At 54.7% G+C, this 26,777-nt stretch overlaps 4 protein-coding genes across 8 annotated transcripts in view; 3 read left to right on the forward strand and 1 right to left on the reverse strand.

Moving 5' to 3' along the window:
- The first annotated feature begins 4,721 nt into the window (after window positions 1-4,721).
- On the forward strand, window positions 4,722-5,642 carry LOC119957730 (histone H1-like). Of its 2 annotated transcripts, XM_038785812.1 has the most exons (2): window positions 4,722-5,161; window positions 5,273-5,642. In XM_038785812.1, exons 1-2 carry the CDS (start codon window positions 4,770-4,772, stop codon window positions 5,427-5,429), a joined length of 549 nt encoding a protein of 182 aa, XP_038641740.1. In that variant the 5' UTR covers window positions 4,722-4,769; the 3' UTR covers window positions 5,430-5,642. The 2 variants fall into 2 exon arrangements, with proteins under 2 accessions (XP_038641740.1, XP_038641738.1); XM_038785810.1 differs by having other exon boundaries at window positions 4,722-5,642.
- Window positions 5,643-6,173: 531 nt separating this feature from the next.
- LOC119957761 (histone H4) lies at window positions 6,174-6,538 on the forward strand. Its single transcript, XM_038785852.1, has one exon. The coding sequence runs from the start codon at window positions 6,201-6,203 to the stop codon at window positions 6,510-6,512; it is 312 nt and encodes a 103-aa protein (XP_038641780.1). The 5' UTR covers window positions 6,174-6,200; the 3' UTR covers window positions 6,513-6,538.
- Window positions 6,539-8,038: 1,500 nt separating this feature from the next.
- Window positions 8,039-9,168, reverse strand: LOC119957735 (late histone H2A.L3-like). The gene has a single exon (XM_038785817.1). It carries the CDS (start codon window positions 9,048-9,050, stop codon window positions 8,613-8,615), a length of 438 nt encoding a protein of 145 aa, XP_038641745.1. The 5' UTR covers window positions 9,051-9,168; the 3' UTR covers window positions 8,039-8,612.
- A 1,978-nt stretch (window positions 9,169-11,146) lies between these two features.
- LOC119957746 (late histone H2B.L4-like) overlaps window positions 11,147-26,777 on the forward strand; it is a 62,721-nt gene continuing 47,090 nt past the window's right edge. For 2 of the 4 annotated variants that reach the window (XR_005458901.1, XR_005458900.1), the window contains exons 1-2: window positions 11,147-11,426; window positions 19,993-20,077. The gene's annotated coding sequence lies outside the window, so the exon portion shown is untranslated. The remainder of the gene's footprint in view (window positions 11,427-19,992; window positions 20,078-26,777) is intronic. The other 2 variants (XM_038785831.1, XM_038785832.1) reach the window with 2 other exon arrangements.

A 26,777-nucleotide genomic window follows, 5' to 3' on the forward strand; every position in this document is an offset into this window, starting at 1 on the left:
ACTGACTGACTTAATTTTCCATAGAAACCGAGAATTACTGCAGGGCAGAAGGAGGCAATTCGGCCCATCACCGTCCCTCGGAAAGAGCATCCCACCTTGGCGCACTCCCCGCCCTATCTCCATAAACCCGAGACCCCACTGAACCAACACATCCTTGGAGACGAAGCGGTAATTCAGCATTGCCAATCCACCTAACCTGCACATCTTTGGCCTGTGGGAGGAAATCTGAGCACCCGGGGGGAACCCACCCACACACACGGGGAGAAGGTCCAAACCCCCACACAGGCAGTCACCCACCTCTGGAATTAAACCCAGGTCTCTGGCACAGTGAGGCAGCAGTGCTAACCACTGTTCCACCTCCCGGTTCTCTCCCTCCCCCGGTTCTCTCCCTCCCCCGGTTCCCTCCCTCCCCCAGTTCCCTCCCTCCCCCGGTTCCCTCCCTCCCCCAGTTCACTCCCTCCCCCAGTTCACTCCCTCTCCCGATTCTCTCACTCTCCCTCCCAGTTCTCTCCCTCTCCCGGTTCACTCCCTCTCCCGGTTCTCTCCCTCTCCCGGTTCACTCCCTCTCCCTCCCGGTTCTCTCACTCTCCCTCCCGGTTCTCACACTCTCCCGGTTCACTCCCTCTCCCCCGGTTCACTCTCTCCCGGTTCACTCCCTCCCTCCCCCGGTTCACTCCCTCCCTCCCCCGGTTCACTCCCCCCCCCCCCCTCCCCCGGTTTCACTCCCCCCCCCCCCTCCCCCGTTCACTCCCCCCCCCCCCCCCCCCGTTTCACTCCCCCCCCCCTCCCCCGGTTCACTCCCCCCCCCCCCCCCGTTCACCCCCCCCCCCTCCCCCGGTTCACTCCCCCCCCCCCTCCCCCGGTTCACTCCCCCCCCCTCCCCCGTTCACTCCCCCCCCCCCCCCTCCCCCGTTTCACTCCCCCCCCCTCTCCCGTTTCACTCCCCCCCCCTCCCCCGGTTTCACATCCCCCCCCCCCTCCCCCGGTTCACTTCACCCCCCCCCTCCCCGTTCCCTCCCCCCCCCGCCTCCCCCCTCACGCCCCCCCCCCTCCCCCGTTCCTTCCCCCCCCCCCATCCCCGGTTCACTCCCCCCCACCCCTCCCCGGTTCACGATCCCCCCCCCCCCTCCCCCGGTTCACTCCCCCCCCCCTCCCCCGGTTCACTCCCCCCCCCCCCCTCCCCGGTTCCCCCCCCCCCTCCCCTCCCCTCCCCCCCCCTCCCCCCCCCCTCCCCTCCCCCCCCCCCTCCCTCCCCCCCCCCCTCCCCTCCCCCCCCCCCCTCCCTCCCCCTCCCCCCCCCTCCCCTCCCCCCCCCACTCCCCTCCCCCCTCCCCCCCCCTCCCCTCCCCCCCCTCCCCTCCCCTCCCCCCCCCCCTCCCCTCCCTCCCCCCCCCCCTCCCCTCCCCCCCCCCCCCTCCCCCTCCCCTCCCCCCCCCCTCCCCTCCCCTCCCCCCCCCCCCTCCCCTCCCCCCCCCCCCCCTCCCCTCCCCCCCTCCCCTCCCCTCCCCCCCCCTCCCCTCCCCCCCCCCCCCCCTCCCCCCCCCCCCCCTCCCCCCCCCCCCCCCTCCCCTCCCCTCCCCCCCCCCCTCCCCCCCCCCCCCCCCCCCCCCCCCCCCCTCCCCTCCCCTCCCCCCCCCTCCCCCCCCCCCCCTCCCCTCCCCCCCCCCTCCCCTCTCCCCCCCCTCCCTCCCCCCCCCTCCCCTCCCATCCCCCCCCTCCCCCCCCTCCCCCCCCTCCCCTCCCCTCCCCCCCTCCCCCACTCCCCTCCCCCCCCCTCCCCTCCCCCCCCCCCCCCTCCCCTCCCCCCCCCTCCCCCCCCCTCCCCCCCCCTCTCCCCTCCCCCCCCCTCCCCCCCCTCCCCCGGTTCACTCCCCCCCCCCTCCCCCGGTTCACCTCCCCCCCCCCTGCCCCGGTTCACTCCCCCCCCCCTCCCCCGGTTCACTCCCCCCCCCCCCCTCCCCCGGGTCACTCCCCCCCCCTCCCCCCCCTCTCCCCCGGGTCACTCCCCTCCCCTCTCTCTCCCCCCCCCTCCCCCTCCCCGGTCACTCCCCCCCCCTCCCCCGGTTCACTCCCCCCCCTCCCCCGGTTCACTCCCCCCCCCTCCCCCGGTGCACTCCCCCCCCCCTCCCCCGGTGCACTCCCCCCCCCCTCCCCCGGTGCACTCCCCCCCCCCTCCCCCGGTGCACTCCCCCCCCCCTCCCCCGGTTCACTCCCCCCCCCTCCCCCGTTCCTCCCCCCCCCCTCCCCGGTTCACTCCCCCCCCCCTCCCCCGGTTCACTCCCCCCCCCCCCTCCCCCGGTTCACTCCCCCCCCCTCCCCCGGTTCACTCCCCCCCCCCTCCCCCCGTTTCACTCCCCCCCCCCCCCCTCCCCCGGTTCCTCCCCCCCCCCTCCCCCGGTTCACTCCCCCCCCCCCTCCCCCGGTTCACTCCCCCCCCCTCTCCGTTCCTCCCCACTCCCCCCCCCTCTCCCGTTTCACTCCCCCCCCCCTCTCCCGGTGCACTCCCCCCCCCCCCTCCCCCGGTTCACTCCCTCCCCCTCCCCCGGTTCACTCCCTCCCTCCCTCCCTCCCCCGGTTCACTCCCCCCCCCCTCCCCCGGTTCACTCCCCCCCCTCCCCCGGTTCACTCCCCCCCCCCCTCCCCCGGTTTCACTCCCCCCCTCTCCCGTTTCACCTCCCCCCCCCCTCCCCCGGTTCACTCCCCCCCCCCTCCCCCGGTTCACTCCACCCCCCCCCTCCCCCGGTTCACTCCCCCCCCCTCCCCCGGTTCACTCCCCCCCCCTCCCCCGTTCACTCCCCCCCCTCCCCCGGTTCACTCCCCCCCCCCTCCCCCGGTTTCACTCCCCCCCCCCCCCCCGGTTCACTCCCCCCCCCTCCCCGTTCACTCCCCCCCCCCTCCCCCGGTTCACTCCCCCCCCCCTCCCCCGGTTCACTCCCCCCCCCCCTCCCCCGGTTCACTCCCCCCCCCTCCCCCCGGTTCACTCCCCCCCCCCCCCCCCCCGGTTCACTCCCCCCCCCTCCCCCGGTTCACTCCCCGCCCCTCCCCCGGTTCACTCCCCCCCCTCCCCCGTTTCACTCCCCCCCCTCCCCCGTTTCACTCCCCCCCCTCCCCGTTCACTCCTCCCCCCCCCCTCCCCCGGTTCACTCCCCCCCTCCCCCGGTTCACTCCCCCCCCCTCCCCCGGTTTCACTCCCCCCCCCTTTCACTCCCCCCCCCCCCTTTCACTCCCCCCCCCTTTCACTCCCCCCCTTTCACTCCCCCCCCCCCTTTCACTCCCCCCCCCCATTTCACTCCCCCCCCCCATTTCACCCCCCCCCCCCATTTCACTCCCCCCCCCCCCCCATTTCACTCCCCCCCCCCATTTCACTCCCCCCCCCATTTCACACTCCCCCCCCCATTTCACTCGTCTCCCCCCCCCATTTCAACCCTCCCTCACCCCCCATTTCACTCCCTCCCCCCCATTTCACGTCCCATCCAACACAGTACACTATCCTCCCCCCACCCGGTTCCACTCCCTCCCCCCCCCCCCGTTCACTCCCTCTTCCGGTTTACTCACTTCCCAGTGTGTCAGGCTACTTTAGTTCCATACAATCCCAGGTTTAATACATTCCGCTCATTTTACAGGTTTTACACACTAATATGTAATTAAATTATCTTTGATTATGCATCTTCCACTGATTTTACACATTTCTCTGGTTAACACACTCCCCTCATTTATTATTGTCCCTGGTTTACACTCCCCACTAGTTTACACGTTCTCCTGGTTTACACGTTCCCTCTTTGAGTCCATCTTTATTTTTAAATTTGCTGTTCGGATCAGAATGGTTAGAATCTGTGGGTCACTGTGAAAATCTCCACTCTCAGAGGGGGTGGGACTATTCTTTAACTGGGTGTCCCTGCTTGTTGAGTTTGGGGTTTAGTGTTACCGGCAGTGCAGGAGGATCACATCAAACAGGAAAATCTCCACTGTTGGAGAGGAGATCATTTGTATTTCCACATTCAAGTAAAACGTGTCATCAATGAGTTTAGATTTAAAAATATGACTTGCTGCTGCCGGGTATTTAGGGAAACAGAAGAAAGGGAGCAGAAAACTCAGTTGATCAGGAAGTGAGGTGAAAATCTACAATTAAGGCACCGATTTGGAAACAAATGTTCAGAAGAGGGAGAATTCTGCCCTGGGAAATGTAATTTCCAAACCTTGTGTGTGGAAGTGAATATTGTGGAAAAGAGAGTGAAAGGGGCGGGTCACACAGGAGAAACCAACTGTGTTTGTGTGTCCGCTCTGATCAGCAGATCTCCCAATCCCTCTGGGACAAAATGGAAATATTGTTCATTCAATCAATCCCCCTGATCCCCTCCTACTTTCCCAAGTTGGATTTCAGTGCAGTTTCGATGCTGCTTTCCAGATTTCTGCGGAAAGGTTGGGAAAATGAGAGCGATCGGGTGAGAGAGCGCGAACAGTGCATCAGTAAAACGGGTTTAAATCCGAAATGGAGCATTCAAATCGCGTGAAACCTTTCCTACAGCAAACATTAGAGTGTGAGAGACAGGAAGGATTTATCCTGGGACTCTGTGGAGATGGAATTTGAGTGGAATTGGAGAGTTTGGGACCAGAGAAAAACACAGAGGCAGCAGCAGCAGCCTGGAGCTGAGAGCAGGTTGTCTCCGCCCCGTCCGCTCGCTGCCTTTAAGTTGCTCAGTGCCGCCACCAGAGGCTTCATTTCTCAGCCACTTCACATTGAGGGAGAGATTTTGTGCCGAGTCCCGGACATGAGCGAAAGTGCAGCCGCCGAAACGGCTCCTCCAGCCGCCGCCCCAGTCAAGGCTGTCAAGAAGCAGAAGAAGGCGGTTCTCCGGAAGAAACCAGAAGGTCCCGGGCTGGGCGAGCTGATCCACAAGATTGTGGCGGATAGCGGCGATCGCAAGGGGGTTTCCTTACAGGCCATAAAGAAGCAGCTGTGGAGCAAAGGGGTCGATGTGGATAAACGGGGGTACCAGATCAAGCAAAGTGTCAAGAGGAGTGTGGACAACGGCAGCTTGGCTCAGGTCAAGGGCACGGGCGCCTCCGGCTCCTTCAAGATCGTGAAGAAGACAACCGGGGGGAAAGTGATAAAGACCGGAGCAGGCAAGAAACCTTTAGTGAAGAAAGCAGCAGCCAAGAAATCTCCCAAGAAAGCAGCACCCAAGAAACCCGCAGCCAAGAAAGCAGCAGCCAAGAAAACTCCCAAGAAACCCGCAGCCAAGAAATCTCCCAAGAAAGCAGCAGCCAAGAAATCTCCCAAGAAAGCAGCACCCAAGAACGCGGCAGCTCCCAAAAAGAGCGCGAAGAAAGCAGCCCCGGAGAAAAGTTCTGTGAAAAAGATCAAGGGCGGAATAAAGCAGACCAAATCGAGGGTCAAGCCCAAAGTGAAGAAACCAGCAAAGAAGTGAAAGAACGCGAGCAAATTGTAAACCTCTGAACCCAAAGGCTCTTCTCAGAGCCACCCACATCTCTCCGGAAAGAGCTGATCCCCCGACCAATGAATCCCTGTCCCGGTGCTGGGAGCAGATTTCAGATAGAAATGTCAATCCAGTATTGCCGCTCACTCGCTGACATGCTCTGCACCGGGCTTCTCCCCCCACTCTGCACTAAAACACAGGGAAGTTGCTGCTTCTTCCTAACCGGGGAACAGTCACAGTTTGTATTAGTTTCATTATTCACAGGTTCATGGGAAGAGTCTGTAAAATACTTCACATGGCGGAGAAATCCCGCCTCACAACTCAAAACACTTTATATCAGCTGGAAGGGATGTTAGTAAAATTCCCAATCTGTCTGGGAGAGGAGTTGTGTGGGGATGGAATCGGAGCTGGGGTTGGAATGAGAGCAGATAGGTCGGCTGGTTCTAGAAAGGAGTGGACTGAGGCCGGAATATTACTGACATGCCTGGATTTAATAGATCCGCGTTTCTAACTAGCTGCTATATGATGTTGCAGTTTGTACGTGTTCAGCGCGCTCTTTTCACTTCTGTTTGGAATATAAAATGTGGGTTGGAGCAGGCAGGAGGCGGAGCTGGATGATCAAAGACATTTCACTGCTCTGTCTGTCACTCAGTCTGCTCCCCGCCTCTCTCTCTTTCTCAGTCAGGTCGGGGCGGGCTGTATAATAAAGGAAAGTGCAGCAGCTCTTCTCTCATTCAGCAGCGATTTGATTGAAGAAGCATCATGTCTGGCAGAGGGAAAGGAGGCAAAGGACTGGGCAAAGGCGGAGCAAAGCGGCACCGCAAAGTGCTTCGTGATAACATCCAGGGCATCACCAAACCAGCAATCCGCCGCCTGGCTCGCCGTGGCGGGGTCAAGCGCATCTCGGGTTTGATCTATGAGGAGACTCGCGGGGTGCTGAAGGTTTTCCTGGAGAATGTGATCAGGGACGCCGTCACCTACACTGAACACGCCAAGCGCAAGACGGTCACCGCCATGGATGTGGTTTACGCTCTCAAACGCCAGGGCCGCACTCTCTATGGATTCGGCGGCTGAGAAACTCCATTTGACAACTTTAACAACACCCAAAGGCTCTTTTAAGAGCCGCCCAAACCCTCACATTGAGAGCACTGACCTGAAATGGCAGCAGAATAACCCATGGCGCTGGTTTAGCGAATCAGAGCTTTGATACCTCGATTTCCTATCATTCATTTATTTTCTCGTTAGAAGGCGATATAGATGCGCTGTACAGTCTGAAACAACCTTTCTCAAGTCAAGCCTGTAACCTCACATAGTGAACACGGACATTGTAATGAGAGCGGGAATTCTGTGCCTGCTCGGTTTTGTTCATCTCATCTCGGGTCACTCCAATCCGAGACAAAATGGGAAGCAGGAATCATTGAGATGTTTTTGATATTCACAACTCGAGATTGATTTTTTTCGGTTTTCTCAAATATCCGTTCCTTGTCCCTGTGAAATTGGCGGGCTGTTTGAAATTGATAATTTTTCAGTTGCAGGTCCACCAATCAGGGCCCTGATATCCTTGCCGCCCATCGCTCTTTTCAAACTTGTCCACGGGATCGGGCTGCATCCAATGAGGAGAAGAGGGCGGTCACTATAATGCCTTAAATAGGCAGTGAGAGAGCGGCGCCAGCATTCTCAGCCTCTGCCTTTCACCCAGTTTCACATCATGGCCAGGACCAAGCAGACAGCGCGCAAATCGACTGGAGGCAAAGCTCCTCGCAAACAGCTGGCTACCAAAGCGGCCCGCAAGAGCGCTCCAGCCACGGGCGGAGTGAAGAAGCCTCATCGCTACAGACCCGGCACTGTGGCTCTGAGGGAGATCCGCCGCTACCAGAAATCCACCGAGCTGCTGATCCGCAAACTGCCCTTCCAGCGCCTGGTGCGAGAGATCGCTCAGGACTTCAAGACAGACCTGCGCTTCCAGAGTTCCGCCGTCATGGCCCTGCAGGAGGCCAGCGAGGCTTACCTGGTGGGGCTCTTTGAGGACACCAACCTGTGCGCCATCCACGCCAAGCGAGTCACCATCATGCCCAAAGACATCCAGCTGGCCCGCCGCATCCGCGGGGAACGCGCCTAAAACCCGGCTTCACCAATAATAACAACAAAGGCTCTTTTAAGAGCCACCAAGTCGGTCAGGAAAAGAGCTTACACCCCAGTATCTCGATTCAGCATTTTTAAAAATCTCTGTTATTTGTTTCCTCAATGCCCTGGATCCGTTATCTGTTGTAGTCCAGCCCGTATTTAATTTCAGCCCAATAAACTAGACTGGCTGTGATTACTAATACCAATAACAATATCATGTAATCACAGGGACTGCACCGACGCCTGGAAAGAGCAATTTAGATAGATAGATTGATAGGTAGAGAGACAGATATATGGATGGAAAGATAGATACGAAAGAGATAGAAACTTGCATAGATATACGGATGGATCGATAGATATGTAGATAGGTAGAAAGACCGTAAATACTAACTCACTCACAGAAAAGTTGCCATTACAGCCGATGGCTTTAGGCCAATTCTTACAATTTACTCTGCATTACAATGAACTTTCTCGTCTCCAGGAAAATTCATCGTTTATTTAATATGCTGTTGTCATTTTTGCCGCACAGTATGTAATATCAAAGCCTTTTTATTGGAGCTATAATAATTTCAGTTTCCTAGGATTTCTTACCCCAATAAACTGCTTCCATAAAAACCTTCCTGCACATCGTGAGCCAGAGTTTGATGTTAATCCGAGGCTCCGAGTACGAAGCGTGTCACACAGTAACCCACTTGCAGATATAGTCATTGCAGAAACACCGACACATTAAATAGCAGAGCGGAATCTCTTGCGGAGAGATTACAGATCAGACATCCTTCTTTGAGCAATATTATTGGAACTAAGATCATTTCAGATCAGACACTTTTATCCCAAATAAACACATATAATTCACATGTGTCATAAATACTGAACATGTAAATAATGTCACGCACAGAATGCGCTGCGGATTGATGTCATAAAACGTGAAACATTTGCACATTAAGCAAAAGAGCAGAATCTCTGACGGTCAGATAATAGTTAGGCCTTTTCCAGATAAAGTGAGTGGCTCTGAAAAGAGCCTTTGGGTTATTATATTAAAGAACGTTCGCTTCACTTCTTGCCGGAACTGGCACTGCTTTTCTTAGGCAGCAGCACGGCCTGGATATTAGGCAGCACCCCACCCTGAGCGATGGTCACCCCTCCCAGCAGCTTGTTGAGCTCCTCGTCGTTGCGGACGGCCAGCTGCAGGTGTCTGGGGATGATGCGGCTCTTCTTGTTGTCCCGGGCCGCGTTCCCGGCCAGCTCGAGGATTTCAGCGGTCAGATACTCGAGCACAGCAGCCAGATAGACCGGGGCTCCGGCACCCACACGCTGGGCATAGTTACCCTTTCTCAGGAGCCTGTGAACACGGCCCACCGGGAACTGCAGTCCAGCCCGGGAGGAGCGAGACTTGGCCTTGGCCCGAGCTTTACCGCTGGTCTTTCCTCTTCCAGACATTGTCACAATCTCACAAACACTTTCACACAGAATGAGGAAAACCGCCCACATTCACTTCTCTTATAGCTTCAGGAGGAATGGCGGTGCACACATTGCTGATTGGTTATCTGAACAACATTGTGGAGCCGGCTACAAAGTGACCAATCAGATATCTGTTTGAAGCACCAATCAGGAGAATCTACTGGTGCTGAGGGCGGAAAGTTTGGGCGCCAAATGTTCAGATTCCAACCGAATATTTATTTCAAAGCTTAAAAGAGCGCAAAAAGATAAAACAGATAAAATTGAACAAGGAAAAAAAATGTGACTAAATCATTTAGTTTTGAGTATAGGATTGTTGGATTCTCTCTCTTTGACGAGTCTACAGTTTCCCTTTATTTGTCAGTTTCGGATTTGGGGATTTCTTTGTAACTGACGAACCCATAACAAATTAAAGCAAATAATGCGGATGCTGCAAATGTGAATTGAAGAGAAAATGCTGCAGAAAATCAGCATGTCTGTGAGTATCCGTGGAAATGTTTCGGATTTAGATCCGAAACTGTTCCCACGGATTCTTACAATTTGGATTGGAATCGAGTTTAATCTGGCTGCTGTTTAAAACGCTATCAGCCGGAGACAGAATTTCACTCTCCGGGGACTGTTCCGCGCATGCGTGCCCACTCAGCACTATCAGGCAGTGCGCAGGCGCGGCCCTCAGCGTCCAGACCACCTCCTCCTGACGTCACCGGGCTGTCCAGGGGCAGCTTCTTTGAAGCAACACCGGGTTCAAGCGGCGCTGGAGAGCAGATCCTCCATTTTGTAGCTGGCAGCTGGGAAGAATTGAAAATGGATGGTTTTGTAATAAAGAAGAGAGGGTCAGAGACACAAACAGGCCCGCATCTCACAACTAAATCTGTGGGAGAGTCGCCCAGGGGAGTGACAGCAACACAAAGCAGAGCTGGTGTCAGCTCCACGGCCTCTGCTCAACAACCCATTCAGAAGGAGCTGAAATCAGGAACACAGCAGAATAAAGGTGATATTTGAAGGTATGTCTTAAAAATTGTGCCAATGCAAATCAGGATCCCCTCCGGCTGATATATTTGGAGATGAGACGTGGATGCTCTCTATGTGGTGGGCAGCACGGTAGCATGGTGGTTAGCATAAATGCTTCACAGCTCCAGGGTCCCAGGTTCGATTCGCGGCTGGGTCACTGTCTGTGTGGAGTCTGCACGTCCTCCCCGTGTGTGCGTCGGTTTCCTCCGGGTGCTCCGGTTTCCTCCCACAGTCCAAAGATGTGCGGGTTAGGTGGATTGGCCATGCTAAATTGCCCGTAGTGTAAGGTTAATGGGGGGATTGTTGGGTTACGGGTATAGGGTGGATACGTGTGTTTGAGTAGGGTGATCATTGCTCGGCACAACATCGAGGGACGAAGCGCCTGTTCTGTGCTGTACTGTTCAATGTTCTATGTTCTATGTCTTACCTTGCAGACATCTTTTCAATTCTAAACACACTGAACCTCAAATTGCAAGGAAAGGAGGAGGATTGCTTTTGGCGCTGTGAAGAATTTGATGCTTTCCAAAAGTAATTGAATGTTAGGCAACTGCGAGTAGAAAGCCAATCCTCCTACACGTTCCCCACACTGCAATGACATATGGAAGAAAATAGTAAGGGAACTGTCGATAGACTGGCTGCGCTGATCAACAGTTTTTATCGCTTTTTCAGAAGAGAAGTTTCAGATTTTGAGAGAGAATTGGTTGGTGAAAACTCCCTTTGACCCCGGACTCAATTACAAACTGATAGCTGACACCAAATGTACAAACTGAGCTTCTGCACCTCACCTGTGACAGCACATTAAAAATACGCCACAACCCCATGAGGTTTTCAGAATTCTGGCGTCGCGTCTAGGAGGAGTATCCAGTGCTGAGTAAAACCAGCATTCTGTTGCTATTACACATCACAAGGATCTACATAAGACCATAAGACATAGGAGTGGAAGTAAGGCCATTCGGCCCATCGAGTCCACTCCGCCATTCAATCATGGCTGATGGGCATTTCAACTCCACCTACCAGCATTCTCCCCGTAGCCCTCAATTCCTCGCGACATCAAGAATTTATCTATCTCTGCCTTGAAGCCATTTAGCGTCCCGGCCTCCACTGCACTCCGCGGCAATGAATTCCACAGGCCCACCACTCTCTGGCTGAAGAAATGTCTCCGCATTTCTGTTCTGAATTTACCCCTCTAATTCTAAGGCTGTGCCCACGGGTCCTCGGCTCCTCGCCTAACGGAAACAGTTACATGTTAAAGGTTTGGATTTTCACCCTCAAAAGGATGAAGACAGCACAAATGAACCAGCTGAACTCTGCACCTGATACACGCGCTGCCCTCTCCACATCTGAACCTGATTGAAGTGAGATCATAAGGACCAAGCAAGCTCACCTGCTGCATTGAAGGTAAGAGAACATAGTGGGTCATGGTGGTCTGCTTGAGTGGGTCCCAAAGGTAGTTCATCCATTTTTCCTTCATTTACCAGGACTAACTGATCTAATGTCATTGATGTAGTACATGTGTTACAGATAAGAACATTTATAACTTAATCAGAATGGTAAAGGTAGTTTCAGACGTCAGGACGAGACCAGGTCTCATGCTACAAGAAGAGACCTAAGCAATGACACATATTATAAGAATTATTATTGGTAAACATGCAGTTACTGAAGAAATATTTTAAAATCCAGGTTTGGCAGTATGTCATGGTGCACATTACAGAGAAAGTGCTGCAAGCTGCTCAGAACAGTATGTTAACTATTCAAGTGGAGACTGGAGAAACTTTCAACTGGAGCTGAGTTCATAGATTTCATAGAATCTACAGTGCAGAAGGCGGCCATTCAGCCCATCGAGTCTGCAATGGCCCTTGGAAAGAGCATACTGATAACAATAGCTCATTGTCACAAGTAGGCTTCAGTGAAGTTACTGTGAAAAGCCCCAGTCGCTAGATTCCGGCGCCTGTTCGGGGAGGCCGGTACGGGAATTGAACCCGCGCTGCTGGCCTTGTTCTGCATTACAAGCCAGCTGCGTAGCCCACTGTGCTAAACCAGCCCCCCCCAACTGCCGAAGCCCACACCTCAACCCTATCCCCACACCACCCTCTCCCCGGAAACCTTCCCTCACCGTTTTTGGACACTAAGGAAAATTTTGCATTGCCAATCCACATAACCTGCACATCTTTGGACTGTGGGAGGAATCCGGAGCACCCGGAGGAAACATGGAGAGAACGTGTAGACTCAGCTAACTGTGTAAACCAGCGGAGTGTTCAAATCATATTCAATTACAAATTGGAAACGAGGGGAGTGAGTAAATCAGTGGTGTGGGTAAACCAGGGAGTGTGGAAATCAGGGGAGTGCTTCAAACCAGGGGACTGTCCAAGACAAGACAATTCTCTAAAGCCACTGAAATGTATCAACCAGCGGACTCTGTGAATAGGGAATCGTGTACAAACCAAATTCAATTTCAAATATTAAAGGGGTGAAATTGAAGTGAATCAATGAAATGGTAGTCAGAAAGTGTGAGTTTTAGGGGCTGAGTGACAGTGTAATAACAAACAAGCTGCAGGCAATGGCTGCAGATTGAATATCTCATTGGGACAAACACACAGCTACAAAGGTGATTGGTTAAGCCCTGCGCTGAAGAGTGCAGTCCGCCCCCCCTTTTTCACCCCCGTGGCGGGTGTGTGGCAGCTGCCACTTTGCTTTAGGCCCGTCCGGGGCTGAAGAACGCTGCCCGGCTTACAGTGACTATCTGCTGCTGCCCTGTGACACCTGCTGTTGTGGTGCCACGTCTTTCCCCTATTACCCTGGTTGTGCCATACCAAAGGTGGGCATAGCCAGGACCCCAGGGGCATCCTCCACTCTGCCGGGGGCAGGGCGGCCAAGAACCTGTGCGGGGGCGACAGCCTCTCGACCCTCCGCGGCCCCCTCGCCATTCCGCCTACTAACGCTGGCAACTTGGGGTCAAATGTTATGCCCATCCCACCATGACGATCGAGGCGTGCACTCGTGTGATGGCCGGGGTCGTCGGCCCCTTGGCCATCGTAGCCGCTTCTACGATGTATGGCAAGGCCGTGTTTTTCCTGCGTGCCGAGCAGGCGGCCCACCGTGTCCTGGAAAGGGGGTTCACAGTGGGTGGGACACATGGCGGTGGACCCGCTGGAGGCCACTGCTGAACGTGTCAATGTCCCACCCTACCTCCCCACTGAGCTCCTCCTCCCCCATCTCAACTTCCTGGGGGAGGTCAGGTCCGGGGTGGCACCTCTGACACTCGGCCTGCCGGGACCCTTCCCTCCGTCATGTATTCTCCTTCCGGCATCAGGCTTTTGCCCGCCTTACCTGGGAGAAGGTCACGGAGGGAGGGTTTGTGGTTCCCCACCAAGGGAAGGATCATTAAGAGATCCGGTCTGTGGATGGTATGCAGTGCCATGCTTACAGAGGGCTGGGGCATATTCACCGCAACTGCCCCACCCTGACGGCTGCCGCCAACACCAGCTCCAGGACGGCCGTGGCTGGCACGGCCCCCCTCTCCTCTACCACCTCTTTGTCTGCCCAGCAGCCGGCCCCTAACAACACCGTAGCTGCTGGCGGGGGGGAGGGGGAGCCTCCGCTAGCCAAGAGGCAGCCTAAAAAGGCCAAAGGGAAGACGGCGCGACGGTCAGACCGGGCCCATCCACACCTTGGCCCCATCACGCATACTGACCCCGTGCCCGTCCCAACCAACTTAGAGGCTGCAGCCTCACCTCTGGATACCGCCACCGCCTCACAACAACATGAGGGGCCCGGAGAGACCAACACACGGGGTCCGGAGGGCGGTGGGGACCCTGTGTACGGCCCCGAGCTGGAGGCTGTTCCAGCCTCACCACAGTCCCAGGGGCTGGGCGATGGGGCGGGGGGGTGCTCGGCGATGGGGCGGGGGGGGGCTCGGCGATGGGGCGGGGGGGGGGGGGGCTGGGCGATGTGGGGGGGGGGGGACGCTGCCGAGGACCCTCCAGCGGTGGAGGCCCCACAGCAAGATCAGCCTGCCCCTCTCCGCAAGCACCGCCGGCCCGTGTTGGAGGAGGTGGTGGATCTCGCTATCCCCTCCCCAGGCGAGCGGGGTCAGGTATCTCCTGGGTTTATTCCCATCATACTGACGTCCAGCCCCGTTAAAAAGAAGGCCAAGGCAGCCTCCAAGGCCGCTGAGGCTCCTGAGCTGCCTTCGTCCCCCGAGCAGGGAGGCCGGGGGTCGGGCGGAGACCTGACCCCCGAGTGCTCGTTCCGCCCGGTGTAGTTTTACTCTCCGGTCACCTCCTTTTGTTCATCGCTGGGGGCTGGCAGCAGCCACCAGAGCCCCGATATCTTCAGGTTGTGGGCGGGCGACGGCGAGGAAGGTTCCCCACTCACAAGGCCCATGCAGACGATGCCAAGGAGCCCAGGATCCATCCTGGAGCTGTTCCCGGGTCTCTCCGAGGGCCCGGCAATGACGGTGGAGGCAGGGTCGGAGCCGCCGCCGTCCACGGACTCTGAATCGATGGGAGAGCCTGTGAGCAACCCGCCTCAGGGCGATCCTGGGGGATGGATTGACCCAGACCAAGGGGAGCAGCGCCAAGCTGTTCACACCTGAGGGAGTGGAGAGGGCAACAACCCTCTATTTCCCCTGAGCACTGAGTTATGGCTGATTGGTGAAGGACACATGCTACAACTGACATGGAGGTAACCATAGCCAGCCTCAACATCCACGGCAGCACGGACGCACATCACCGTTTCCAGTGCTTCTCTGTCCTCCAGGGCGGAAAGTACGGGATGTGCTTCCTGCAAGAAACCCTCGCCATTCCGGGGGACGAAGCTAAGTGGACCCTGGAGTGGCAAGAAGGAGACTTCATGAGTCACTTGGCCCCACGTTCGGGCGGGGTGGCTATCTTGTTGGCTCCACATTTTCAGACAGGGATCTTGAGGATCAAGGAGCCAGTGCCAGGCCGTCTGTTGCATTTAACGATCCGCGACAGGGACGTGGTGCTTCACTTTGTGAATGTATACACTCCCCTGGCCAGGCCGCAGCAGACGGCTTTCTTTGACAAAGGGTCCACTCTTCTTGGCACCATCTCTGTGGGCGAGTGCATCGTCCTTGGAGGGGATTTCAGTTGCACCCTCCAGGACAAGGACTGTGGTAGAGTTCAGCGCAGCTCGTAGGCGGTGGTCAAGTTAAGGGACCTGGTCAGGTCCTTCGACTTGGTGGACGTCTGGCAAACTCTCCATCCTGAATCGCAGTGTACACATTTGTGGGCCCTCTGTTCGGAGCGTCCAGAATCGATCGTCTTTACATTTCTAGGATGTACTTGCCCAGCGTTCCGACGGCATCTCTGGAGCTGGTGCCGTGCTCGGATCATCACCTGGTGTGGGTGGGGCTCGGCCCGTCCCGCGCTCAGGCACGGTCCGCGTACTTGCACTTTAACAACACGCTGCTGGACAACGAGCGGTTCCTGGACTCGTTTTGCCGGTTCTGGGCCGGCTGGACGTTTGCAGAGTTCTGTGGGAGGACCTGCCTCAGGTCGGCCCGGACGGCGTCTGGAGGCTCGAACATACCATCAATCTTCAAGAGCTGACCCGTGCCCTCGACAGCTTGTCAAGGGGCAAGACCCCAGGGCTGGACGGGCTGACCGTGGAGTTCTTCAGGGCGTTCTGGGACGTCCTGGGGAGCGACTACGCTGGGGTCCTGGGGGAATGTATCGCGACCGGGGAGATGCCCGTTTCATGGCGCAGGGCCGTTATTGCCCTGCTGCCCAAGAAGGGGGATCTCCGCCGACTTAAAAACTGGAGACCGGTCTCCCTTCTCGGCACAGACTACAAAATATTTGCCAAGGTCATATTTTTGCGCCTCTACCCTATGCTGGACCACATGATCCACCCTGACCAGTCCTACACCGTCCCGAACTGCACCATTTATGATAATATCCATGTGGTCCGGGAAATTATCAATCATTCCAGAGGACTGGTATGTTGAGCGCCTTCCTGCCTCTTGACCAGGAGAAGGCGTTCGACAGGGTGGGGCACGAGTATTTGCTCGGGACTCTGCGAGCCTTTGGGTTCAGGACGGACTTTGTCGCCTGGATCCGATTACTGTACGTTGCCTCGGAGTGTCTGATTAAGGTTAACGGTCCCTGACTGCACCCGTTAACTTTGGGAGAGGAGTGCGTCAGGGCTGCCCCTTGTCTGGCCAACTTTATTCTCTTTGCGTGGAGCCTTTCCTGTGCCTCCTGCGGAGGAGGTTGCCGAGGCTGGTTCTGCGTGAGCCGAGCCTGGCGGTGGTCCTTTCGGCTTCAGCTGATGATGTGCTCCTCATGTTCACTGACCCCGGTTGATCTGTTGGGTAAGCTGGGTCTATGTGGACTGTGTTTGATGCAGTGTAGGGAGAGACGGGCTTCCAACACTTGATGAGATGCAACACGATGTTATTTAACATCTAACTATATTACATGCTTAACTGTGGGTTGACACTATGCTGACTTGACTGGAGACCTGAGGCTAGCCTGACCAGACTAACTGACTACCACATGGTGTTTGCACTGGCTGCTGCTCACGAGCTCTGACTGTCTCAGAGACTGGATCCCGAGAGAGCGGGAAAACTGGTGCCCTCTGGCTTTATAATGGTTATGTCCTGTCTGGTGATTGGCTGCTGTGTTCTGTGAGCTTACTGGTCATCCTGTGTGTCAATCACTGCCTGTCAGCACTCCATCATATACATGGTTGGATATTATGATATCTCACTCCTTTTTTAAAAAAGTATGTGTTCAGGTAATAAATATTGAGGTGTGTGTAGGTGAAGATGTGTTTCGGTACTTGACTGTATACAGTGCTGTCCTACAGGGGTCGAGTTCTCATCATAAACCAGCTGATAGCCTCCATGCTGTGGTACCGGCTGGTCACATTGACCCCTCTCCCTGACTTTGTCACACGCATCCAGAGAACTCTGATTCGATTCTTCTGGGACAATGTATTGCACTGGGTCGCTGCGGAGTTCTTGAGTCTCCCAATAGCGGAGGGCGGTCAGACGCTGGTGTGCCTTCGCATCCACATTGCGACTTTCCCCCTTCAGACTCTGCAGTGATATCTGTACTTTGAACCTCCTCGACGATGGTGTGCCCTGGGGACGTATTTCTTCCGCCAGTTCCACGGCCTGAACTACAACCTGCAACTACTGTTTGTTGGCCAGCAAGGTCTTCAGAATTCTTTGTTGGCACTGCCCGTCTTGTACCAGGACCTTCTCAAAGTCTGGAACATGGTCGCCACGCGCCACAGCTCCCCCCCTGTCAGGAGCAGTTGCTATCGTAAGGGAGCCGCTGCTCAGGAATCCGCATCTCCGCCAATATCCATTCCGGTGGCTGGCGGAGTGGGGGGCTGTGGATGCCGGGGTGACCAGGATCAGGGATGTGCAGGGTGGCAGAGGAGTGGACTGGGTGACGCCCTACGAGCTCGCCGGGCGCGGACCATCCAGCACGCGGCCAAAATCATCCGAGGGCTCTAAACGGTCATGCTCGGCCCCGTGGGCACTCGAGACGGCGCAGTTGTACCGTGGCATCCCGTCTGAGCGGACCCCTGCTCGGATGGAATTCCACGTTGTTCCCAGGCCCAGGAACCCCCTCCGGGTGCCGGTACCCCACAACCCCAGCCGCCTCACGGAAACACCTCCCGTTTCTTTTTGCACCGCGCGGAGGGTTTTACTGTACGGCCTGCTGCTGCACACTTTCCACCTCCTTGCCCTCACCCGGCATCCAGACCTGCCTTGTTGCCGTCCGGTGGCAGACGTCCCCACTGGAGGTCGCTCGACGGAGGCGTCCTCCCTGTCAGATTTGGGGACCTGGAGTGGAGGGAGCTGCACAAGGCAGTGCCGTGCAACCGTAGGTTAAGTCACCACACGGCCTCCCCAGAGACCTGTCACGTTTGCGGCCTGGTGGAGACCGTGGAGCATGTGTATGTTGTCTGTCCTCGGCTGCATTCCCTTTTTAGTTTTTTGACGACATTGTTGTTTTTGTCTTTGCACTTTAGCTCCACGTTCCTGACCTACGGACATCCGGAGCAGGGGGGAGGGTGGAAGGTGGAGGGCCTCCTTGTGAACCGGCTCCTGGGCCTGGCCAAACTTGCCATTGATAGGTCCAGTTAGTGGGTGACCGAGGGGGTCATCCGGCCTGACTGTCTGCCCCTCTTCCGCGGCCTCGTTCGTGGCCTGGTGTCCCTGGAGCTGTAGCATGCGGTGACCAAATACAGTCACAAACATCCCACACCTTTTGTTTTTTTTTGATAGTAGTATTAAATAATCAGCACAGTTGCTTTCCGGGAAAAAAAATGTACTTGGCTATTCCCGTCATTTGTGGAAGAGGTGCTGCTAAATTGACTTAATTTGAGGTTAATCTGTTCAGCAATTTTATTTGTTGATGGTATTCGGCAATTGGTATGGCTCAGCAAATGAGACCTGTCAACCCATCATCCAGTTTTTCTTTCTTCAGAAAAGTACTATTTGGGGTAGGATGAGATATAAGGAGATTTTGCCTTTTGATTTGCCAGCACGGTAAATGGTATCTAGAAATCGCTATAGCTCTGATTATGGCCTGTGGCCCTTACTCATTAATATGATGGGGCTATTCCCAGCATGGCATAAGTGTCTAAATCGTTGTTCCCACTGGCAATAATATTGCTTTCTGCTCTCTGGATTCCTGGCAGCTTCTGAAGTAAATGACTGTTGTCCTGTGAGAAATGTACTTGGTAAACATGGAAAATTCTGAGTTAAAAGTAATTGTCAAGTGGCAGAGTCATCAACAAATGTGGAGATAAATCTGTGACAAACCATGTCCTTAGTTCATTCACCTTATTATCTGCATGCCTGTATTCTCTTCAAAAGCCATTTTGTGTGCTTCAGCAACCTGCATCAGTATAGCGTTAACAGCAGAGAAAGGGATTTTGTGAGGACACCTTGCAGGCCCTTATGAATTTGGATACTGTTTTGGTTTTTTGACCTGATTACCACTCAGAATCCAGGTTTATCAACAGCTTAACTCATTAGAAGATGCACCAATGAAGAATTGGCAAATTCTACAAGATTTCAACCTACAACCCCATATTGACTGCTTACAACAGTGGTGTAACTTGCAGAAATGTCAGTCGTCACTTAGGCTTTCTCATATTGAACCATTAGTTCATCACTGGGCTTTAGTTCATCAGTGGCAAATTGCCCTCCAATATAGGCAGTCTGTTTGATCTTGAAATCATTGCAACCATGCCTAATCTGACCTTCATTCAGTGTTTGTGCACTTGTACTTTGTAAAACTAGCTGCAGAACATCAATCAGAGGAATCACACATTTCATCTCTCACTGATCCAGAAACACAGCCTGTTGCCAATCTGCTGAGAGCAGATAACAAACTAGGGTCAAACCTGGAATCTTATTGGCTCAGCCTCTCACTGAATTACCTTTCTGAGCTACCGCGGGAACTTGTAGTTTTTGACTACAACACGGGCTCTATAGGAGGGTTTGCTCTATCTGTGATGACAGTGAAATGGGGAATATTCCCATTGATTCTCAGTGCGAATTGCTGCGCGGATCTGCGCATGTCCGGTTTAGCCCCGCCCTCTGCCTGTCGTCACTCTGAGTAAGAGCGCATGCGCAGCCCCTCCAGCGAGGAAACAGCGTTCTCATTGCAGCAGCTCATCCATTTGGGAGTGTGAGCAAAGAGGCTCAGAGATCATTACTGACTCGGGGGGAGTTCAGGGAGAATCGGGGGCTGTTTGCAAGAGGCGCAGCGGGAGCCCCATCTTGTTCTGGGACTTGGAGTGAGCGGGGGGAAGGGAGAGCTCTTTCTGGGCCTGGCTTATTGTCTGATTCTGGGGCAGGATTTGGACAGTATTTTCTTTATTTTACTGATTATAAATTGAAAGAATTGATTGATCTCTCATTGGCCTCAGCTGACCCTGATTTACAAGATATTTGTTTTCTTCCCCCTAGTTCAACTGATGAAGAGATGAGTTCCCAGAACAAGATGATGATTCCTCAGCAACATGAATGTGCCGCCGTCTCCTTCTAACTGACAGTAAGTACAATATTAATCCAACATTGCAGAGACACAGACACAACATCAGCTCCACCGTCACAGGGAACAGAAGCAGTCACACTTACATTGACCTCAACTCCCAGATAAACATGTCCAATCCAACAGTGATACACGAGAGGGCAGGTGGGATAATTTTCCACAATTCACCCCTACTCCATATCATGGAACGTTGGATCAACTTGTTGTAATGACAGCTTTTCATCTGTAAAGTAATCAGGATAGTATTAATTAGGTTATAGATTGAACAATCAATGTGGAAGTATCCATTTGCACTTCATTATAATTTTGTTGGATTAAAATATATCCGGAAGCTCATTCATCTCACAAGTTGTGAACTTTAGGTGCTTGTAAAAAGGTCAGTGCTGCTGATTGAAAAGAACAGAATTATTCATGAGATTGAACTGAGACAAGTCCCAAAGCTAAATATTGGGGGAATATCCAATTCTCCCAACAAGCATGTCTTTCGAGACTTGTGGGAGGAAACCGGAGCATCCGGAGGAAACCCATGCAGACACGGGGAAGACGTGCATACTCTTTACACAGTGTCCTGCTTTACACACTGCCCTGCTTTACACACTCCCCCGCTTTACACACTGCCCTGCTTTACACACTGCTCAGCTTTACACACTGCCCTGCTTTACACACTGCCCTGCTTTACACACTGCCCTGCTTTACACACTGCCCTGCTTTACACACTGCCCTGCTTTACACACTCCCCCACTTTACACACTGCCCTGCTTTACAAACTCCCCTGCTTTACACACTGCCCTGCTTTACACGCTCCTCTGCTTTACACGCTCCCCTGCTTTGCACACTGCCCTGCTTTACACACTGCTCAGCTTTACACACTGCCCTGTTTTACACACTGCCCTGCTTTACACACTCCCCTGCTTTACAAACTTCCCTGCGTTACACACTGCCCTGCTTGACGCACTGCCCTGCTTTACACACTGCCCTGCTTTACACACTGCCCTGCTTGACGCACTGCCCTGCTTGACGCACTGCCCTGCTTGACGCACTCCCCTGCTTTACACGCTGCCCTGCTTTACACACCGCCCTGCTTTACACACCCCCCCGCGTTACACACTCCCCCGCGTTACGCACTCCCCTGCTTTATGCACTTTCCTGCTTTACACACTGTCCCACTTTACACACTGTCCCGCTAAACACACTGCCCTGCTTTACAGACTCCCCTGCTTTACACACTGCCCTGCGTTACACACTGCCCTGCTTGACGCACTGCCCTGCTTTACACACTCCCCTGCTTTACACGCTGCCCTGCTTTACACACCGCCCTGCTTTACACACTCCCCCGCGTTACACACTCCCCCGCGTTACGCACTCCCCTGCTTTATGCACTTTCCTGCTTTACACACTGTCCCACTTTACACACTGTCCCGCTAAACACACTGCCCTGCTTTACAGACTCCCCTGCTTTACACACTGCCCTGCTTTACACACTGCCCTGCTTTACACACTGCCCTGCTTTACACACTCCCCTGCTTTACACACTGCCCTGCTTTACACACTGCCCTGCTTTACACACTGTCCCGCTTTACACACACCCCTGCTTTACACACTGCCCTGCTTTACACACTGCCCTGCTTTACACACTGCCCTGCTTTACACACTGCCCTGCTTTACAGACTCCCCTGCTTTACACACTCCCCGGCTTGACACACTGCCCTGCTTTACACACTGCCCTGCTTTACACACTGCCCTGCTTTACACACTGCCCTGCTTTACACACTTTCCTGCTTTACACACTGCCCCGCTTTACACACTGCCCTGCTTTACACACTGCCCTGCTTTACACACTGTCCCGCTAAACACACTCCCCTGCTTTACACACTCCCCTGCTTTACACACTCCCCTGCTTTACACACTGCCCGGCTTTACTCACTGCCCTGCTTGAACCACTTCCTATCATTTCGAAGCTCCACTAGTTTACACACTTTCTTGTTGTGCGCACCCCTCTATTTTTACACACTTCTTCGTAAAAAATCTTTTTTCCGGCATTTTTGAAACTAGATACATTGCCGTTTGTTTTCATTTATTGTACAGAACACAAAGGCTTCTTCTCAGGTTTCTCTAATAACGGTCTGTCGCCGTCTGCTCAGTAAACAATCCTCCCTATTCCCCCACCCCACCCAACTCCCCTCTCCCTCACCTCCCCGCCCAGCTCCCCTCTCCCTGACCCCCCCCCGCCCAGCTCCCCTCTCCCTGACCCCCCCCCCCGCCCAGCTCCCCTCTCCCTCACCCCCCCCCCCCACCGCCCAGCTCCCCTCTCCCTCACCCCCCCCCCCCCCCGCTCAGCACCCCTCTGCCTGATCCCCCCCCCCCCACCCAACTCTCCTCTCCCTGAACACCTCCACCCACCCAACTCCCACACAAGCTCTGGGAAATATACCCGGATGGGTGTGGTCTTTCCTCCCCTCTCTTCTTTCCTTTTCACTGACCATCTAACTGGGTTATTGCTCGTTCCCCTTCCCGTTTGTCTTCGTGTTCCCTCACCGTGCTGTGGTTGCTGCCACTGTTGTCTCCCCCTGTGCTCCCACCCCCGTTATTGTTTCCTTATCCGTTCCCCGTTCTGGCTCCCCTTTTTTCATCCTCCCCCTTGCTGCCCCCCCTTCTTCACTGCTGCCCCCATTCTTTCTTGCTGTGTTTTGTGACATCACCTTGCTCCCCCCCAACCCCCAGGTCCTCCCTCGCTTTCCTCTGTCTGTTTCGTCCTGGCTATTTCTCCCTGGCTATTCGCTATTTATTCATGTATTGGCCACAAACAGGTCTCGGAATAGTTGGGTGAATGGCTCCCATGTTTTGTGGAAGCTCTCTCCCGACCCACAGATGGTGGATTTGATTTTCCCCATTTGGAGAAATTCCGAAAGCCAGTCTGCAGCTTTAGGTGGTGATGCTGATCGCCAGCCGAGCAGGATTCTACGGCGGGTGATCAGGGAGGCACGGGCATCCGCCCTCCTCCCCAGGAAGAAATCTGGCTGGTCTGATACCCCGAAGACCGCCAGTTTCGGGCATGGCTCTACCCTCATCCCCACCAGCTTGGACATTGCCTCGAAGAAGGCTGTTCAGTACCCACCAAGTCTGGGGCAAGACTAGATCATGTGGGCATGGTTGGCTGGGCCTCCTTGGCACCGTTCTCATCTATCCTCCACCTCTGGGAAGAATCTGCTCATTCGGGTTCTGGTCAACTGGGCCCTATGTACCACTTTTAGCTGCGTTAGGTTGAGCCTCGGGCATGTGGAGGGAGAGTTGACCCTGTGCAGTGCTCCGCTCCAGAATCCCTAGTCTATTTCTAACCCAAGCCTGCCTCCCATTTCCTCCTTGTCGTGTCCAGTTCGATGTCGGTCCTCTCTAGCTGTTGTTTGTACATGTCTCTACAGTTCCTTCTGCCTAGGATGTCTGCGTCCAGTAGCTCTTCTAATAGTGTCTGTCGTGGTGGTCGCGGATATGCCCTTGTCTCCTTCCGGAGGAAGGTTTTAAGCTGCAGGTATCTGGGGTTGTTGCCTTTAGCTAGTTGGAATCTCTGCATCAGTTCTTCCAGTGATGTGACCCTACCGTCAGTGTATACGTCCCTGACTGTCAATGTCCTCCCCATCCTGTCTCCCCCTACCATCAGTGTATAGGTCCCTGACTGTCAGTGTCCCCCCATCCTGTCTCCACCTACCGTCAGTGTATAAGTCCCTGACTGTCAATGTCCTCCCCATCCTGTCTCCACCTACCGTCAGTGTATAGGTCCCTGACTGTCAATGTCCTCCCCATCCTGTCTCCACCTACCGTCAGTGTATAGGTCCCTGACTGTCAATGTCCCCCCCCATCCTGTCTCCACCTACCGTCAGTGTATAAGTCCCTGACTGTCAATGTCCCCCCATCCTGTCTCCACCTACCGTCAGTGTATAGGTCCCTGACTGTCAATGTCCTCCCTATCCTGTCTCCACCTACCATCAGTGTATAGGTCCCTGACTGTCAATGTCCTCCCCATCCTGTCTCCACCTACCGTCAGTGTATAGGTCCCTGACTGTCAATGTCCCCCCCATCCTGTCTCCACCTACCATCAGTGTATAGGTCCCTGACTGTCAGTGTCCTCCCCATCCTGTCTCCACCTACCGTCAGTGTATAGGTCCCTGACTGTCAATGTCCTCCCCATCCTGTCTCCACCTACCGTCAGTGTATAGGTCCCTGACTGTCAATGTCCTCCCCATCCTGTCTCCACCTTTTGAAGGTGGCGTCGGTGAGTGCTGGTGTGAACCTGTGGTTATTCCACATGGGGCTTTGTCAGATATTTTGGTCAGCCCGAATTGCTGCCGCAGTTGGTTCCACGTCTGGAGGGTGGCTATCACCACTGGGCTGCTGGAGTGTTTCTTGGGCGGGGATGGGAGAGCCGCCGTGGCGAGGGCCCGGAGGGAGGTCCCCTTGAGGGGGTCTACTCTGCGCACATCCACTCGGCTTCTGTCCCCTTTGTCCATCCCATTTCTCTTTCCGCTATCGCTGCCCAGTGTTAGAATTGAAGGTTTGGGCGGGCTAGCACTCCCCTGGATTTTGGATTCTGTACGACCTTCTTTGTGATCCTAGCATTCTTTCCCCCCATACAAACGCCATGTTTAACTTGTCCAGTGAGTTAAAAAAGGCCTTGGGGATATAGATCGGGATGGATCTAAATCGGAAGACGTATCTGGGCAGTACGTTCATTTTGATCGTCGGTACTCTCCTCATCATGGTGAGTGGGAATGTGTTTCATCTCTGTAGGACCTTTTTGACTTCCTCTGCCAGACTGGTCAGGTTCCATTTGTGGATCCCCGCCCAGTGATGAGCGATTTGGATCCCCAGGTAGTGGAATTTGTGTTGGGCTTGTTTTAGCGGCAGTCCCACCAGTGCTGCCCCTCCCCCTTGCCGGTTCACCGGGAAAATCTCACTTTTGCTCATATTGAGTTTGTCGGCCGAGACGGCACCAATCTCTTTCAGGATGCGATGTTTCCTTCCATGCTGCTTTGTGGGTCCGAGATGTAGAGGAGCAGGTCATCTGCATAGAGCGAGACTCCATGCTCTCTGCCTCCTATTTGGAGCCCCCTCCAGTTCTTTGATGTTTTGAGTGCGACCTGTAATGGTTCGATCGTTGGAGCGAACAGCAGCAGTGACAGCGGGCATCCCTGCCTGGTGCCCTTGTGCAGCTGTAAGTACTGGGAGCTGGTGTTGTTTCTCCATACGCTCGCCATGGGAGTGTTGTACAGGAGCTTCACCCAGGAGGTGAACCCTGGTCTGAACCCGAAACGCTCCTGTACCTCTATAAGGTACTTCCACTTGACTCTTTCAAAGGCCTTTTCTGCGTCCAGGGAAACTATTATCTTAGGTGCTCTGTCCCCGGATGGGGTCATGATCACCTTCAGCAGGAGCCTGATGTTCAATGTCAGCTGTCTACCTTTGACAAAGCCCGTTTGATCCTCTACGACCACCTCTGGTACGCAGTCTTCTCGTCTTTTGGCCAGGATCTTGGCCAATATTTTGATGCCTTTGTTTGGTAGCGAGATGGGTCAGTATAAACCGTATTCAGTCGGGTCTTTCTTCGGTGTTAGCGAGATTGAGGCTTGTGCTGGCATAGGTGGCAGTCTGCCCCTTGCCAGCGAGTCTGTGAATATCTCCCGCAGGTGTGGGGCCAGTGCTGTTGCAAATGTTTTGTAGAAGTCCGCCAGGAACCCGTCTGGCCCGGCTGCCTTCCCCGCCTGCATGGAGCTTATACTCTCCATGTCCTCTCCCAGTTCTAGCGGTGCTCCCAGGCCCCATTTTCTCTCCTACCCCACGACTGGCATGTCTAGTCTATCAAGGAACGGTTTCATCCCCGAGCCCCCTGTTGGGGGATCTGAGGTGTACAGTCCCCAGTCAAAGTCCTTGAAGGTCCTGTTAACCTTGTTTGGGTCTGTTTCTAATGTGCCTCTGTTGTCCCTAATTTGCGTGATCAGTCTGGTGGCTGCCTGCTTTCTCAGCTGGTGTGCCAACAGGCGGCTGGCTTTGTCCCCGTGTTTGTGTAGGGTTCCCCGTGCCTGGTGGAGTTGGTTCACTGCTTTCCTCGTGGAGAGCAGATCAAAAGTTCTTATAATTATATAAAACTAAAAAGAGTGGCTAAAGTAAACATTGGTCCATTAGAGGATGAGAGTGGTCAGTTAGTTATGGGATATGATGAAATGGCGGAGGCATTGAACAAATATTTTGTATCGGTCTTCACAGTGGAGGACACTAATAACATGCCAACAATTGACCGAGAGAAGAAGGTAGGTGAGGACCTGGAAACCATTACTATCACGAAAGAGCAAGTGTTGGGCAAGCTAATGGAGCTCAGGATAGATAAGTCTCCTGGCCCTGATGGAATGCATCCCAGGGTACTGAAAGGGATGCCTGGAGTAATAGCAGATGCACTGGTGGTAATTTTCCAAAATTCGCTGAACACTGGGGCAGTCCCAGAGGATTGGAAAACAGCAAATGTGACGCCACTGTTTAAAAAGGGAAGTAGACATAAGATGGGGAATTATAGACCGGTTAGCTTAACCTCTGTCGTGGGGAAGATGCTTGAGTCTATTATCAAGAAAGAGATAGGAGGGCACCTCGATAGAAATTGTCCCATTGAATGGACGCAGCATGGATTCATGAAGGGCACGTCATGCTTGACGAATCT

Source organism: Scyliorhinus canicula, chromosome 27, assembly GCF_902713615.1.
Source record: "Scyliorhinus canicula chromosome 27, sScyCan1.1, whole genome shotgun sequence".
Classification (NCBI taxonomy): domain Eukaryota; kingdom Metazoa; phylum Chordata; class Chondrichthyes; order Carcharhiniformes; family Scyliorhinidae; genus Scyliorhinus; species Scyliorhinus canicula.